Source organism: Vanacampus margaritifer, chromosome 11 (genome assembly GCF_051991255.1).
Source record: "Vanacampus margaritifer isolate UIUO_Vmar chromosome 11, RoL_Vmar_1.0, whole genome shotgun sequence".
Taxonomy (NCBI): domain Eukaryota; kingdom Metazoa; phylum Chordata; class Actinopteri; order Syngnathiformes; family Syngnathidae; genus Vanacampus; species Vanacampus margaritifer.
In genome coordinates this window covers 24417493-24435341 of record NC_135442.1, presented here as the reverse complement: position 1 = coordinate 24435341, position 17849 = coordinate 24417493, and the positions used below count along the sequence as shown (strand labels likewise).

General features: G+C 42.2%; 1 protein-coding gene and 1 long non-coding RNA gene across 5 annotated transcripts in view; one reads left to right on the top strand and one right to left on the bottom strand.

Annotated features, from left to right (window-relative positions):
• Positions 1 to 1888: 1888 nt before the first annotated feature.
• Positions 1889 to 17849, bottom strand: part of ifngr2 (interferon gamma receptor 2) — a 60055-nt gene continuing 44094 nt past the window's right edge. For 3 of the 4 annotated variants that reach the window (XM_077579707.1, XM_077579706.1, XM_077579708.1), the window contains 2 exons: positions 9575 to 9708; positions 1889 to 2431 (listed from right to left, as the gene is read on the bottom strand). In XM_077579707.1, the coding sequence (XP_077435833.1) occupies positions 2333 to 2431; positions 9575 to 9708 (233 nt within the window). In that variant the 3' untranslated portion in view covers positions 1889 to 2332. Of the gene's footprint in view, positions 2432 to 9574; positions 9709 to 12381; positions 12647 to 12744; positions 12925 to 17849 lie in introns of all 4 variants that reach the window. The other variant, XR_013295898.1, reaches the window with a different exon arrangement.
• Positions 3976 to 4658, top strand: LOC144060307 (uncharacterized). Its single transcript, XR_013295899.1, has 3 exons — positions 3976 to 4416; positions 4493 to 4543; positions 4631 to 4658. It is a non-coding gene; the product is annotated as an uncharacterized LOC144060307 (long non-coding RNA).

The window sequence follows — 17849 nt, the reverse complement described above, 5'->3', positions numbered from 1 at the left end:
TGCCATTGATGACAAAAGACGTCAAAGATCCTTTTTTACTGGATTGGCAGTGAATGAGCTATTGGCTGGAAACCAGTTCACGCCTACGGCCCAAAGACAGCTGGTATAGGCCCCAGCACCCCCACAACCCTCGTGAGGAATTAAAAACCGACAAAATAGCGAGGTACAAGCCAAGATAAACCCCGCAATGTATGAATTTTGGACCCAAATACAAATTCACGATATCGTGAATCCACGATACAGTGAGGAAAATAAGTATTTCACCCCCTGGTGATTTTGTGAGTTTGACCCTTTACAAAGAAAGGAACGGTCTATAATTTTCATGGTAGGTTCATCTTAACAGTGAGAGACAGAATATTAAAAAAAATCCCAGGAAATCACATTATATTAATTTTAAACATTTATTTGTCTTTTATTGAGGAAAATAAGTATTTCACCCCCTAGCAAAACATGACTCAGTACTTGGTGGAGAAACCCTTGTTGGCAAGCACAGCGGTCAGACGTTTCTTGTAGTTGGTCACCAAGTTTGCGCAGATCCCAGGAGGGATTGTGGCCCACTCCTCTTTGCAGATCCTCTCCAAATCCTGAAGATTTCGAGGCTGTTGCTTGGCAACTCGAAGCTTCAGCTCCCTCCACAAGTTCTCTATAGGATTAAGGTCTGGAGACTGACTAGGCCACTCCATAACCTTAATGTGCTTCTTCTTGAGCCACTCCTTTGTTGCCTTTGCTGTATGTTTTGGGTCATTGTCATGCTGAAACACCCATCCACGACCCATTTTCAATATCCTGGCTGAGGGAAGGAGGTTCTCACCTAAGATTTCCCGGTACATGGCCCCATTCATCCTCCCCTCGATCCGGTGAAGTCGTCCTGTACCCTTAGCAGAGAAACAGCCCCAAAACATAATGTTTCCACCACCATGCTTGACGGTGGGGATGGTGTTCTTGGGGTCAAAGTCAGCTTTTTTCGCCCTCCAAACACGGCGAGTCGAGTTGATGCCAAAGAGCTCGATTTTAGTCTCATCTGACCACAGCACTTTCTCCCAAGCCTCCTCTGAATCATCCAGGTGCTCATTGGCAAACTTCAGACGGGCCTGTACATGTGCCTTCTTGAGCAGGGGGACCTTGCGGGCACTACAGGATTTCAATCCATTACGGCGTAGTGTGTTACCAATGGTCATCTTGGTGACTGTGGTCCCAGCTGCCTTGATATCATCAACAAGCTCCTGCCGTGTAGTTCTGGGTTGTTTCCTCACCTTTCTCATGATCCGGTTCACTCCACGAGGTGAGATCTTGCGTGGAGCACCAGACCGAGGGAGATTGATGGTCAATTGGTGTGTCTTCCATTTTCTAACTATCGCACCAACAGTTGACTCCTTTTCACCCAGCTGCTTGCTAATGGTCTTGTAGCCCATTCCAGCCTTGTGCAGGTCTATAATCTTGTCCCTGGGTCTGTGGGAGCCAGAATTCTTGCTGGTTGGTAGGGGGTGAAATACTTATTTTCCTCAATAAAAGACAAATAAATGTTTAAAATTAATATAATGTGATTTCCTGGGATTTTTTTTAATATTCTGTCTCTCACTGTTAAGATGAACCTACCATGAAAATTATAGACCGTTCCTTTCTTTGTAAAGGGTCAAACTCACAAAATCACCAGGGGGTGAAATACTTATTTTCCTCACTGTAAGTGAATCGCAAAGTAGCGAGGGACCATTTGTGGGCGGAGACTCAAGGTTTTCCTTTCAGCCAAGCTACCATCAGTGTCATATGCAACTTTTGTTCAGCAAACCTCCGCTCTTGATTGGTGGACTGTTTCCACGGACGTGTTAGGAGCTTGATTTCTGTGCCTTGTCTGCATATGTGTTCGAATAAATGTACAATTTATCCCATATTTACTCTTATAGTATTGCAAAGCATTTATTCAGTGGTATAACCTTGTTTGAATCATGTGAGTTGGAGTTATCTGTGAAGAGAACAGAGCCCTGTGGGATGCTCCTGCAACTGCAGGACAGGAACTATGCCTTATCACAAGATAGCGGCTGAAACACTTTGCGGATGAACTTTGACTGTTGAAACCTTCAGCGCCGAAGGTTGTATTATCATCTGCTTAATGACTCATATCTGTGATGGTTGCTGCTGTGTGTTCCCCCTCCTCTTTAGAGCAGGAACGGCTATGTAACTAGGTGGCTACCCAATAAAAAGAGAGGGCCCGGCGGAGTGTGCCTCAGAGCGGGTAGCACATCTTTGTTACAAGCATATTATTAAACTGATCACACAACTGGAATAAATTGGTAAGTTGCAGAAAGTGGGAATGCATAGAACGTAGCTTCTTTCACTATCCTCTAAACTCCATGCTTGTAATATCACAGAGCTCCTCAGTTGGGCTGTTGCTGGAGATTGGCATGCGAGGAGGGTCCCATGCTTCAATGAAGAGCTGTGGGAGAACAACAACATCGAAACAAAGTTAAGTTTGTGCTAAAAATCTTAATCACTGTAGCTACATACATTAGGGGTGGAATCTTTCATCTCTTTTACAAGGGTGACCTGGGCAAGAGGTCCACAGCACACGCCATTAAAACTGAGAATATACAATACATTTGAATACAATCATTTCAAGTGCATGGTGTCTTGAAACGCAAAAAAACCAAAAACATTTCAGCATAAACTAGACTAAGTGCAATTTCTGCAGAAATTGCCTGGGAAAGTTGAATGCTATTATCTGAATGCTAATATCTGAATGCTAATATCTGAATGCTAATATCTGAATGCTAATATCTGAATGCAAAGCTGAATGCTAAGATGAATGCTTCTGAAGTAAATTGAAAGATAAACTATGTGAAAATTGCACACTGTCCAACGTTTTGACTCAGAAATAAACGCTTCTTGAATACAGGATGTTTAAACATGAACTCAATCTACATCTCTGGGCTTCTGTTAATGTGTGGTGGTGATTTTGTCCTCAAACCCCCCCCAGCCTGCATTTTGCAATTTTGTGTTTGTTTTGCCAGCAGCGGGGGGTGGGGGGTTGGGGGGGTTGTTCAAACAGGAAAGAAAATGTTAGCTTGCTGATTTAGCGACATGCTAGGTTAAGTCACATTGACAAGAGTAACTCGGCAATATAGAACGAGCGTCAAACTTTTTTTATATCCTTATATTTACACATGGCAATATGTGAAGCTAAGCCAAAAGGCTGTAGCAACCTTTGGGGGTGGGTTGCGGGTTGTGTAGTTTCCGACACTCTGGACGGGCCTTGAAGACATCACAGATTGTTTTTTTGGGACGCTACGCGCACTATTGGCTGTTTTGTTCTTGAAAACTGTTCCACAATTGTCCTGATTATTTCACCATCGTTACAAGGCGAATGTCATTTTGAACTATTATCCCTGTCGGTGATCGCGGATCAGTAATGTGACCATTTGCAAGACACCTCTTCACGCACTCTCGCAGCTTGCTTGGCTGAGTGCGGTCAGAGGCAGGGGGTGTGAACGTTGAGCTCGTATGGGTTGAACCATTGGAGGGGTTCGTTTTGAATTGTTTGTTTACAAACAGAAACGGTTTGATTACAAACAGAAATGGTCAAAACGCCGGACAGTGACTTTAACTCTTTTACTGCCAAAGACGTTAAATGACGTTCTGCAAAAACCTACGGAGGAGCGCCAAAGACGTTAAAAGACGTCCTCCCATTTTTTTTTTTTTTTTTTTGAAACGGGTGCTGTGAAGGCTTGCGGAGCTCTCCTGAAAGTTTCAAGCAGGTTTCTTGAGCCTAATGACTATTTTTGGCCCCTAGAGGGCAGCGATGACTCTCTTTTGACAAGATCGGGTGGGCGTCAGTAGTATAAAAGGCAAGGCGGGGCGAGAGCGTCGAGGAGGAGATGAGAATTGAGGAGAAACAAAAAATGGCGACCGATGGTAAGAAGCAGCTCACGCTTGATCGGTTTTTTCAAAAAGAAGAAGCATCAACCAGTGCTAAAGTGCACGTTTGTGACGACGGGGATGATGATGGTGACAACGAGGTTGACGCCGAAGCTGCAGCGTTGACGCGGCGGCAGCTTCGATCACGTCCTAAGGCCTCAGAGGCTAGCGGTGCTAGCGCCGGAAAACGTCGTGCACAACCGAGCACTTCTGCACGCGAGGACGTTAAATCGGACGACGATGATGATGATGGTGACAACGAGGTTGATGCCGAAGTTGCAGCGTACACGCGGCGGCAGCTTCGACCACGTTTTAAGGCCTCAGAGGCTAGCGGTGCTAGCGCCGGAAAACGTGGTGCACGACCGAGCACTTCTCCGCACGAGGACGTTGATTCGGACGACGACGAAGAGTATCCTGAGTCCGATGGATATTCTTCGGAGGAGTGGGTACAATCTGACCACGGAGAAAGTGATACGGACAGTCTTTTATCCGCAGAAGACTGCGAAGGTAAGCACAAACTTGCTATGAGCTACTTTTCCGGCACGCTGTTAGCACCTCGTGTAACGTGAATGTGCATTCATAGATCGCGGATCGTGCTCACAACGACGTCCCTCTGCAAAGACGACAAAGAGAGGTATAAAAAAAAAGTGTTTTCAATACACCGTAACAACAAAAGAAAACGGTCTTTCGATATTATTGTAATTGTATATATTTCTTTCAGCTGCAGCTCAGAGTGACACTCCTCAGAGTAAGCAAAATAAAGGTCCAAGGACCAGTGGATCCCAGAAAAAAGGTAAACACATATATAGCATCACACTGATCTAAAATGAATATTATATGATATTGAAATGTATATTTGCAGATCCCAAAAATTCTGGCTGGCATGAAGCAGGCTGGCAGCCAAACTCATTCCCCTTTACTGCGGAGCCAGGACCGAGAGGTGCCGCAGCAGAGCTGAATTCGACCCGGCCAGTTGACTTCCTGCAACTCTTCATCACGGACGAGCTTCTGCAGCACATTGCTGATCAGACAAACTTATATGCACGCCAGTCTATGCAAAAACGGGCTGAAAGTCTGCCACACTGCAGGAGTCATGCTTGGAAGCCAGTGTCTGTGTCCGAACTCAAAACTTTTTTTGCACTGCAATTTCTTACTGGTTATATAAACAAGCCCAGTATAGAAATGTATTGGACTCAGGATGAAATAGAGACGACACCATTTTTCAGTCGCGCGATGCCTCGAAACCGCTTCCAGCTCATCTGGAGTTTCCTGCATTTCAACGACAACGAGACACACAGTTCAGACGACAAACTATTTAAAATTCGTCCTGTGTTCAATCACGTTGTAAGCAAATTCAAGGAACTGTTTCAACCGGGCAGGAATATCTGCATTGATGAGGGAATGATAAGTTTCCAGGGACGTCTTTCGTTCAAGGTGTACAACCCCCAAAAGCCGGTCAAATATGGTATCAAATCGTACATTTTGTGTGACTCCCAAACCGGCTATTGTTTTAATATGCAACCCTATGTTGGTATTAGTTGTTCTCTCCCTGACACAGTGTTCAACTTACTGGATCGTCTGCCAGGAAATGGGTACACACTATTTATGGACAATTTTTATAATTCGATTGCTTTGTGTGAACGTCTCCTGGCAGCACGTACCAATGTTTGTGGAACGCTGAGGAAAAACAGGGGTGAACCCAGTGAGATCACATGCCTAACCAACACTGGCCTTGGGGTGGGGGGGAAACTGGTAAGGCACAACACAAATGTTTTGATTGTGGCATGGCAGGACAAACGTTTGTTGAGGATGGTGACAACGTTTCATGAAGATGAAATGCGGACAGTGGAGGTGTGGCGGAAGGCACAAAAAAAAAAAGTGCCTTTCCAAAAACCCATTTGTGTTGTGGACTACAATTCCAAGATGAATGGAGTGGACAAGATGGATCAAAACATCTCATACCACCCATTCACACGTAAAACTTTGAAGTGGCACAAAAAGTTTGTTGCATATATGTTCCAGATATGCATGTTCAATGCATACATATTGCACAAAGCAAAAAATCCTGGGAAGTGTCAACATTTTTTGGAATTCATCCAGCAGGTGGTGAGAGGGTGGCTGTTGCCACAAGACCAGGAGGAAGTTGGGATGGAAGGACATGAAGCCAGACAAAACACCAGGTCACCACATAATGATCCTGAAAGCCGACTTGATGGCAGCATGGCCAAACACACGCTGCAACACATTCCTGCTACTCCCCGGAAAAAAAAGCCAGCAAGAAAGTGTAGGGTCTGCACACAAAAGGGCATTCGCAGTGAAACAAACCTGTGGTGCAAATCCTGCTGTATCCCCTTGCACCCAGGGGAGTGTTTCACTGTATACCACACAAAAAGAAAAATTGTGTAGTTCAAACTCCACACAATTGTAAATAGTCACACATGCACACCTTTGTAAATACTTTGTCAAATTGTTACGCTGTTCTGTAAATAAACTGTTACGCTGTTCTGTAAATAAACTGTTATTTTGCAAACTAAAAACACTTTTTCATTGTTGGTGGTGGTGTATTACAGAAGTAAAGCACTATTTAGGTGTTTGTGGCATCATTTATGGACAAAAAGAAGTGTAGAATTCACTGGAGTGCATGAAATAACATCGTTTCACAAAAAGCTCATTTTCTCCGCTTTTTGTTTCAAAACAGAGCATTTCGGTGAAACTAACCTATTTTCTATTGTTGATTGCTGAAGAACGGAATAAGGTAGAAACAAACTTTTTTTTCTGATGAAAGATGAGAGTCCAATCTTTCATTTGGTAGTATGTGTGTTTCCATAGTCCAAACACAACATTTTCTGTGGACCTTGAAAGATCAGTCAAAATGCTTAAATCGGCTGGCACTGGGGACAACCCGTTTTTGAAAACGTCTGGCAGTCAAAGAGTTAAGGAAATTGGCTATAATTAGGATGTATATGTCTTTTAAAAAAAAATATCCGTCTTGTTTTTTTTGTAAATTTTATGTATCATAAATACTAATGGTATCGAGACTTGGTATGGGTATTGGTGAGTACTAAAGATTTGTGTATCGGAATCGATCTAAAAAAAGTGATATCGAACATCCCTAATAATAGTAATTAGCTATGAATAATATACACTTTCACTTTTAACTCCAGGACAATTATTTTTTCTAAAATTGCATACAGAACGGAACCGAAAACAGTGGGCACAAAACCGAGCCAAACCATGGATTTTGTGAACCGTTCCACCCCGAGTACCAGTAAATTTCAGATTAAATGTAGCATTTCTGAATGGCTTGTATGATCTTTAGCAAAAAAATGTGTCTTATTCACGGCATTTTACGGTACTTTCCACATGCACTGTAGAGTGTTCAATGTATACAACATGATGTTTGGGAGCTTGGCTTTACAGGAACCTGCACTGAAATAGATTATTATGGGACTGCTGCGTAGCAAAGCAGGCACATATTACTATCCTAGAAAATCTGGTTTATTATTATGGGACTGCTGCGTAGCAAAGCAGTCGCAGAGCTACTGCTTGCGAAGCAAAGCAGGCACATATTACTATCCTAAGAAAATCATTTTTTTTTAAATTTTTCTTCCGTTTTTTTATTTTATTATCTTCCACAGATTTTTCCGCAAAAATGCAGCCCGTACCGTAGATCGCACCGGCACAAATGAGAGATCAAACGATGCGGCTCGATCTGACTCGCTGCGGCATTACTTTTCTTGGAATTCTGAGTTACCATGGCGACGCAATTCCCAAAAAACTCAGAAAAAAAGTCCCATTGGAATGAATGGGAAAGGGGGTAAAAAAATCACAAATCAAGTACCTTTTTCCAAGCCACGCTACACGCGCATACATTAACCGACTGATATATATTTTTAGCTCATTTTGTTGCAATTTTTCCCATCTTTAGCTTTTTTTTTTTTAAGGAATGTAAGCTCTCCATTCTGTGCGGGTTCAAATAGAGTGAGCAAAATGGAGAAAAATAGCCTTTTAACATTGGTGTGTATTGCGTCTGCTAGAGTGGAGCAATCAACGTCAGAGTGAGGAGAGAAAAAAAACGGCCGCCAAGATGGCCGCCACCCTGGGCGAGCGGAGTGGTGAGAATTCTGGGCGTACCTAATCAATTGGCCAAGATGGTCGCCGCCCCGGGTGGGAATGGGAGAAAGAATCCTTGGCGTACCTTGAAACAAAATGAGCTAAAAATCATATCAGCCCGTTAACAAATGCGCGCGCGTATTGTGGCTTGGAAAAATATACTTTATTTTTTATTTTTTTCCCTTTCCCATTCATTCCAAAGTCAGGATGAAAAAAAAATGATTTAAAAAAATCTCACTTGAATTCGTCACCGTGGCACAATCTTTGCTCACTAGACATCAAATTTGCACTTTTGTTTGGCAAAGATGTCATTTAGTACCTTTTTTTCACTTTAAGCGAGGAGAAGTCAGACTTTTTCAATCATGTTCCCCATGTTATTTTGGGTTAGGGTTGGGGTTTTTTCTCCTTCTTTTTTTTTTTTAATCACAAGTTTCAACCTGCTCTAATTTCATTTTTCATCTGATTAAAAAAATGAGAACATGCTTGCGTTCCCCAAACCCTTGCCGTTCTAACGAGCCATGTCTGGAAACTGCATCTTGAACTGTTAAGTCGTGAGAGGCTTTTGTTCGAGGTGTGCGTTTCTCATACATTTCAGTTGAATGTGTGTGCGTGATGTGTACAACATGTTAAAGTCAAATTTGTGTACGTGAATGTTTCTTAAAGCGACAGTAAGATACTTTTAGTTTATGTTGAACTTCCATTTCTTGACCGATTTCAATCGTTTCAATTTTAAACGTTAAGCTCATTTAAAAAAAATTTAAATACATTTTCCCAAAAAAAGCACAACATTATTATTATTTTTTTTTAAATGCAATGGAATGGACTGCTATTTAAATAGTGTTTTTTTTTTTTTTTAGCTATACTGTCTGGTCTCTCACTTCTGCATAGCAACTCCCTCAGCCAATTATCTCTCTCACTGTTGAGCTCAACTCACCCCCTTTTTTTCTATGTGCACTCAAGACTTGGCCTATGTACGACTACTACTATTGCAAATACTATTACACTACTACTACCTTGGACATATGATTAGGTGCGCCCAGGATTCTGGCCAATTGATTAGGTACGCTCAAGATTCTCGCGACTCCGCCCATCCAGGGCGGCGGACATCTTGGCCAATTGATTAGTTACGCTCAGGATTCTCGCCACTCCGCTCGCCCAGAGCGGCGGCCATCTTTGCCAATTGATTAAGTATGCCCTGAATTCTCGCCACTCCGCCCGCCCACCCAGGCGGCGGCCATCTTGGCCAATTGATTAGGTACGCCCAGGATTCTCGCCCCCTCGCACAGCCAGGGCGGAGGCCATCTTAGCCATTTGACTACTACTAAAATTACTATAACTACAAGTACTACTACTACTACTATAAGTACTACTGCTTCTACTACAGGTACTACTACTACGACGACGACTACTACTACAAGTACTTGCTACTACTAAAAGTCCTACTACTACTACTATTGCTACAAGTACTACATGCGTCTTTCCACCTTGCAAGAGTCCGCAGTCCCATTCAAAATTTCCGCGGAAATTGTTCTAGTTATTTATTATTACTCACAGTATCTGGTATTTTGTATGAGGGTTGCAGCCAATTTTTCCTCCTCTGAAAAAGGATGTATGCTATGCATGGTATTAGAATACCAAGCACTGGCACAATGGTGAGAATTACCACCATTTTTTTTGCTCCTGGGCCTGAAAAACACAAAAACAGAGACACAATCTGTTAGCATTTTAATGCACTTTAATTAGGGCTGTTAAAACGAAAGCCTTAACTTTGGTGATTAATTTGAATTAATTAAAGCATTTAAAAATGTAACTCAGTTAACTCAGTTTGCAACAAAACATGGCGGAGTCACTGGCGGGAAGATAAGGACTATATAGGTAGTTTTATTTTCTGATTTACTTCCTTGATGCTTGTTGGAGAACTCTAAAGTAATTTGCGCTCTTTGCAGAGCCAAATTCAAATAGCATATTAGTTATACATTAGAGCAAAATTCCCTGCTGAAGTTTCCTCCACGGGGCCTCGTGAACCAGTGCTACTGGAGTGTGGTGCTCATGAGCAGAACTAAAAATGTAAGTGAGAGGTTCTGAGAATTTAGTCCATTTTGATTGTTTTGTTTACAGTTGTATTTTGCAAGAGAAGTATTCTATTCAAGGATCAAAGAAAGCTATGAGAACAGTCCTTGAGAGTCTTTTATTCTAAATATACTTTCAATTTGATGACTTTACATTAATTAATTCCAAGATTTTACTCAAGTACCGGTAAATATCTGTTACAAGCGGTGGGGGGATTGCAATCGCAACATATGTCAACATAAGGCACCACTGAAATAATATAAATAGGGATGCACAATAATATCGGTGGCCAATAATTATCGGCAATTATCGACCAATTTGACGATGTTGGAGCCAATATTTGTTGAATATAATTTTGGCTTTTTTTGTTTGAAATGAGGATTATGCCAGCTAATGGCCAGGTATGTTTAAAGCCTCATGAACAAGCGAAGTTGATTGAACCAGATGCGCTGATTAGGAGTGTGGAAACTTTGTTCTACAGGCTGCTTTGTTTTGATTTGCCTTAGTGGCTACAGTTTATTTTGATCATAGTAGTTTGGATTTAATGACCTTGTGCACGCATACATACGCAATCAACACAATTACATATCACATACACACATGTCTGAACAAAGAAAATCCAGTCAAGGAAAGACAATGGCCGAAGACTGAAGTAATCTGAAATAAGTAAGTCAAAAAATCTTTTATGTCTGTGGGAGCGCGTTGGCATAATATCCTCTCAAAAAATGAAATGTGGATCGTGCTGGCCTTAATTAATTGTTGGAAAGGAAATTCTAAAAGTTTCTTCTAAACTGGAGTTTATTGGATTAGAAGGTGGAATTTAAGTGCTGTATTGCCGCATGGCTGCATGTGAAGGTTGTATGTTTGTTGTTGTCAGACACTTGGAATTGTGAATGAATTGTGGCTCACAACGGATCGGCTGTTTATGATTGTGGACTGTGGAATTAATGCATTTACTGTTGTCTGTCGCATGAAACAAGCAGTTCATTGAAATCTTGTGGTGTTGTGGACTTAAAATACTATTGTATGCAAGTTTTGTAAGTTGCTGACACTGTGCGTGACATTGTCTGCACTGCTGAAGCTTTATGTATTTGACTACATTGCATTTGCTTGCACATCAAAACTAAAATGTCTTTAAACGAGCAAAGAGCCAAATCAGAAGAGGAAGCGACCTATGCACCTGAGCAACTTCAAATCAATAACACAAATGTAAATGAAACTCCTTTGGAAGAGGAAGAAATCCCTGAAGAGGAAGAGGAAACATTGGGTGCTACTAGTGGGAGACCCAAAAGGAAGACGAAACCCACAGAAAAGGCACGCCTAACTCAAATTGAGAAACTCTTCAAGCAAAGAAAAACAAGAATGAGAGACTTAACAAAGACAAGAAATACAATACAAACACTCATGATTGATATGGAAATGAATCAAAGATGAAGGAAAACATTGCAGTGTTAAATGCCTTGGAAGATGATATTCTACAGATACAGGAGTCTATTTATAGTCTCCTTCCTGAAGAGGAGAATATCATGGACTGGCACCTCGTCCTTGCTTGCTTTAAGGATTTTAAAGAAAGTGCTAGATAGCTGGATAAGGCTGCCTCCTTTTCTCAAATGCCAAAAGGTGGCACCACTAATAGTGCTGCCAATTTAAAGAAAAAACAGGAGTTGGAAAAACAAGAAAGAGACCTGAAATATGAACTTGAAATTAGACAAGCTGCTGTCAAGGCTCAACAAGAGGAGCTTGAAATACAAACTTACATTGAAGCTGAAGCTGCATTGATAAAAACTTTATCAGCCTATGAAAAGGAACAAGATGGTGGTTTAAATGAAATTGCTGAAGAGGATGATAAGAACAATGAAGATGACACTGAGAATGATAGCAAGGAGGGGGAGGAGGAGAATGATGATGATTATGACAGTGATGAAGATGACTATGATGATACTGTTGATAAAGATGGACACAGTGATGCTGATCATCATATGAGGCCTACAACCACCAAGAAATTAACAAATTGGGAAACATGATGCCCCCATTGGTGGAAGCCGGCAGGTGCAGCACAGCACCACCAAGAAGCAATGTACAAGCAAACAATCTTCTAAACCAATCAAGCAAGTTTCTCAGTCTCACACTGCATCAGAAAACGTTTTGGCTCTCCTTGACATGCCTGGGAGGCGGGTGGATCGGAGCAGAGGGGGATATCATTTCCCTCTGCTCCGGTTCACCTGCCCCCAATTTTAATGCACCAAACACACACACTTATGTATATACACTGGGTGGGGTCACACTCACGGTTTAGGGGTAGAGTTCGCCAGTCGGCGAGCTGGCGAACTCAGTAACGGGGGTAGTTTTTCACTTAGATCGTTGGGGTGGGGGGCGCTCCTGCCCCTGGGTTTGCTCTCCGGCCGGTGGCCCCTGCGTTGCCCGGGGGTCGTCCTTTGGCGCTGCCGCGGCCTGGGGGGCCCTGAGGTGTTGCGCTTGCTCTGTCCTGGCGGGGGTCGACGGCTCCCCTCTTTGGTGGAGATTTTCATGCATGCCAGATCCACCACACCAGCATCTATCGAAACTCAGACACAATTTGTTTCTCCCTCAGGTCATTGATTCGGTGGAGGCGGGTGTCTGTGGATCTCACTCTGCTTCGTCTGTCCTTTCTACCTTTCCTCAGTTTCTCCTTCAGGCCCTTGAGGTCTCCCTAATTTGCTGGAATTTAGATGTCTCTGGGGTTGGTGAAGGACTCTGGTTAGTGGCCCGGTGGGTGGTGTCTGGTCGGTGCTGGGCTTCGCTTTTCTTTCTTTTCTTTGGTCCCTCTTCGGGTCTCCTGGCGGCCCCACGACTCTGGCCATAGAAGAAAAATTGTCAAAACAGACTCAAGTGTGGCGTCTGCTCACAAAACCACCCAACTGTGTTACACATATACAATGGAAAGAAAAGAGAAAAGGAAGACCAAGAAGAAACTGACAAGTTGGTCAGCAGCGGGATGGTTGCGTTGTATGTACCTGAAGTTACCGGCCAAACACTTTAAATTCGTCCTGTCCAGATAAAGATGACAAACCCAACCTCAATTTTCTAGACATATGCTCTATTGGACTCTGGAAGGAATGCATGTTTTATTACCGAGAGCTTTTTTCTGCAGTTAAGAGCCAAAACAAGGAAAACACGGATCTTGCTGAACACTATGGGCCAGAAAAAGGCTGACTGCCTCGAAGTGGACTAGAAGGTCATAAATTTTATACCCTGCCAAAATTGTATGCTGAAAACAAACCCAGTACAAAAAGGGCACATCCCAAGGCAAAAGGCCATAGACAACTGGCACTATCTCAAGAAAGTAAAACTACCAGTTATCGATGGAGATGTTGAATTGTTAATTGGGACCAATGCACCACAGCTGATGGAGCCCCGAAAAGTCCTCAAAAGTCAAAATGGCAGACCTTATGCAGTTCAAACTGTACTTGGATGGGTGGTAAATGGACTAATGAAGAATAATGACAGCTGTGTGATGCAAACTGGTGAGGATGTCTCAGCCAATAGGATTTTAGTCATTGATCTTAGTGAAATGCTAATTCAACAGTACAACCAGGATTTTCCTGAAGGCACATATGATAATAATAATAAATAATAATAATAAATGTCATTTAAAGTACCTTTCAGGACACTCAAGGTCGCTGAACAAAGTGTTAAAAAGCACAAAACCAAATAAAATCGATAAAACAAGGTAAAAATAGATGAATGAAGTAAGTGAGAAATGTGATGTAAAAGGTATAGTTATAAATGGGTGGAATAGTTTTGAAGAGTGAGAGGGAGTCGGTGGCACGAAGGTCAGGAGGGAGGGAGTTCCAGAGCTTGGGAGCAGAGTAGCTGAAGGCTCTGCATCCCATTGTGGCGAGGCAAACGGGGAACATGGGGTTGGAATGTGGATGAGGAGCGGAGTAATCGGGCGGGAGTAGTAATGTGAAGCAGGTCAGATATGTAATGTGGAGCAAGGTTATTTAGAGCTTTATAGGTGAGGAGAAGAAGTTTGTAGGAAAATTATTTGTAATGTAGTATTTGTAAGTAGTTTGTGGAAGGACTGAAGAGGGTTTGGAAGAGAGGTAGAGCTGGGTGTCATCTGCGTAGCAGTGAAAATAGATGTTATATTTGCGGAAGATGTAACCAACTGGGAGAATGTATATGATGAAGAGAGTGGACCCCAGGACCGACCCTTGGGGCACCCCAGTTATGAACGGCTGAATACTTGATTAATGGAATTTGAGCTGAATATATTTAGTATGTTCAGAAAGATAGGAGGTGAACCAGGTGAGAGGAGTGTGGTTAATGCCAATAGATGCCAATCTGTATGGTGTGAGAAATGGTGTTGAATGCTGCTGTTAGATCAAGTAGAATGAGAATGGAGAGTAAGCCAGAGTCAGAAGCTATGAGGATGTCGTTGGTGATTTTGACAAGAGCTGTTTCAGTACTGAGGAATGGACGGAAACCAGACTGAAACTGCTCATAGATGTTATTTGAGATGAGGTGGTTGTGACGTTGGGTGGCAACAGATTTTTCAAGAATTTTGGAAATGAATGGAAGGTTGGAAATGGGTCGAAGGTTGTTGAAATTGGTTGGATCTAGGCGAGATTTTTTTTTAGTATTAGTGTAATAGAAGCATTTTTGAGAGAGTGGGGAACAATAGAGGTAAGTAGGGAAGAATGAATAATATTGGTGATAAAAGCGGCAACTGAGGACAGGCAGGATTTAACAAGTGTCGTGGGAAGTGGATCAAGATGGCAGGTTGTGGGTTTTGAGTTGATAATAAGCTCGGATATAGAGCGGATGGATGGAAGAGTAAAGTTGGAAAACAGAATTGTGGGGGTGAGAAGTCGGGCAGTAAGATCAGCTGAAACTGGACATGGAGTCAGACGTTGATGAACATTACTGATTTTGGAAATGAAAAATGACATGATTGAATTAAAAGTGTCGGTGGAGTGCATGTGTGGGGCGATGGAGTCAGGGTTTTTTGTGATATTAGAGAGGATAGAAAAGAGAGTTTTGGAACTGTTTTGATGTGTTTGAATCAGTCCAGAGTAGTAGGCAGATTTGGCTAAGGCAATGTTGTCCTTGTAAACACTTGTTTTTTGTAAATTTCTTTGTGAATAGTGTCGAGTGTTGTGAAGGTGCGGAGTATAGGGAGGTGATGAAGAGCATGGCAATTGGCAAAGAATGGGTTAAGTCCCAGGCTCAAAAGATACATTTGTAATACCAAATTTAGCCACCAGGGTTTGCCATTTCTGGTCTAACAAACAAGGATGCTTGAACAGTTTCACACAATCATATTTATCCAATATTGACTGCTTGCTGAAGCAATAAGTACTAATTACAGCTAACAAGATATATCCAGTAACAGTCACATATACATATATACACATTGTATGTTGTTTGAAAGTTATATAGCCCATAAACCTCATGCCACTGCATGGTTTATGTGTTAGGATTGAAAAGAGTTAGGCCCCATCATAGCATGTGGATGTATTATGCGATGTGTTTTATTGACAAAGAAATTTTCATGAAATTTATTATGAAATGTATTTTATTGTTATAAGGGTATAATGATAATGAATGAAACTGTGGTATTTAGTTCTATGGTGGAAGTATAAATCGTTTGATGGTTTGGTCATAGTCTAATAGCCCAAACGGAAAGTTCTTGCGACTCACACCCAAATAAGGAAGTACTTCCTGAAGCCTGACTAGGCAAGTCCAGACATACTCAGGCAGCCTTAACAAGCTCATACCAGTTTGGTATGATGACTCACAGTTTCAACAAGCCTAGACCAGTTGATATGATGATTCAGAATTTCTGAAGAAATGACCTAATACCATGATCTCAGGGAGTCTTTCCAGTGAAATTCTTAGGAATTGGGCTGCTCTGCTCTGAGCAGACTCAGAAGAGACTCCCGCAAAGTTTTTTTTTTAAGGGATTAAGAGAAGTCCTAACCATGTGTAACGGAGCCAGTCGGGACCTTACAGAGCCCGAAAAACTATTGTAAGCTCCAAGGGAGGGTTCCGCGATAAGCGAGATCTGACAATAGGTAGTCCAGTTTTGTTGTAAAGACGTTCCTGTTGTCTTCCTTGAGATTTGAGTTGGCGGAGAACTGTTGTGGACCAGGGAGCAGAATCGGTAAAGGAAACTGATCTGGTTTTCAGTAGTGTTGTTCCGATACCGATACTGTTATCGCCAGAGGTCCCGATACTGCATTAAAACAGTGGTATCGGTATCGATAAATACTAACAAGTAACATGCCGATACCATTAATTCTGACGCCAATATAGGACTTTGGATGCAGCATCTTGTGTCTTGCTCATGCACGACATTCGCTGATGTGTGACATGTTCACTGCATGCCGAGTTAAGATATCTCATTGGACAGACAGAGTTGAACATTGAAGGTGATAACAAAATGGTGAGTGTAAGGAAGATAGTGTGATATGCAATCAGAGGGAGTGATGACAGAGCAACAGAGTAAGTCCAGAAAATGACCCTTATTAGAGCAACTGCATGGTTTCTGCACCTAAAAAACATACTGTCCCAATTAAGTAAAGGACACAAAGAGCTAAGTGCTGTAGAAGGCACTCAAAGTGATATAAAAGCACAAACAAGAAAACTGATGGCACTCTTACGAATCAATTGAAGCCGGTGAGAGCGTGAAAAAGAAAAGTTAATTGTACAAGCTTGACCCCGTGCTTGAAAAAGGTGTGTTGAGAGTTGGTGGACGATTGAACAAGATGGCAATGCCAGAAGAAACGCGGCACCCTGTCATTCTTCCCAAAGATCACCAAATCTCCACTTTGATTCTTAAAAGCATGCATCGGAAAATTGGACATGGTGGTCAAAATCACATGCTGTCCTTATTGAGGCAAAAATACTGGGTTCCCTGTGCAAACTCAATGGCAAGAAAAATCTCTGAATGCATTATATGCCGACGACTCCATGCTATTGCAGGCGAACAAAAGATGGCCGACTTACCTAAAGACCGAGTAACGATTGATCTACCACTACTCACATGCGTAGGGTTTGATTACTTCAGGCCAATAGAAGTAAAGCGTGAAAGGACCATCGTGAAACGCTATGGAGTTATTTTTCACCTGCCTTACCAGCAAAGCAGTGCATCTTGAAGTGGCACAGTCAATGGACACTTATTCTTGTATCAATGCATTCAGATGATTTATCAGTAGAAGGGGCCAAGTATTTGAAATAAGATCCAACAATAGAACAAATTTCATTGCAACAATAAAAAAAATTGAAGGAGCCATGGAACAAGCTCTTCAACAGAAGAACGTTAAGTAGACTTTTAAACCTCCATATGGAGCCCATTTTGGAGGAATATGGGAGAGATCCGTCTCGTTAAGAAAACGCTGCTCTCTGTAACAAAACAGCAATCTCGACGATGAAGGCCTTGCAACAGTAATGTTTGAAGTGGAAGCAATTCTGAACAGTCGCCCATTGACAACAATTTCAGAGAATCCAAATGATCTGGAATCTCTTAGTCCTAATCACCTATTCCATCTTAAAGTCAAGCCTATTCTGCCTTTTGGCATATTCCACCCGTACGACTTGTATGCGAGATGCCGCTGACGGCAAGTCCAATACATCTCTGACTTATTTTGGACAAGATGGCTGAAAGAGTATCTCCCGCTTCTGCAAGAATGGCAGCGATGGAATCGCACCAGAAGAAATTTCATAAAAGGTGACATTGTATTGATTGTAGACTCAAACGCACCTTGTGGATC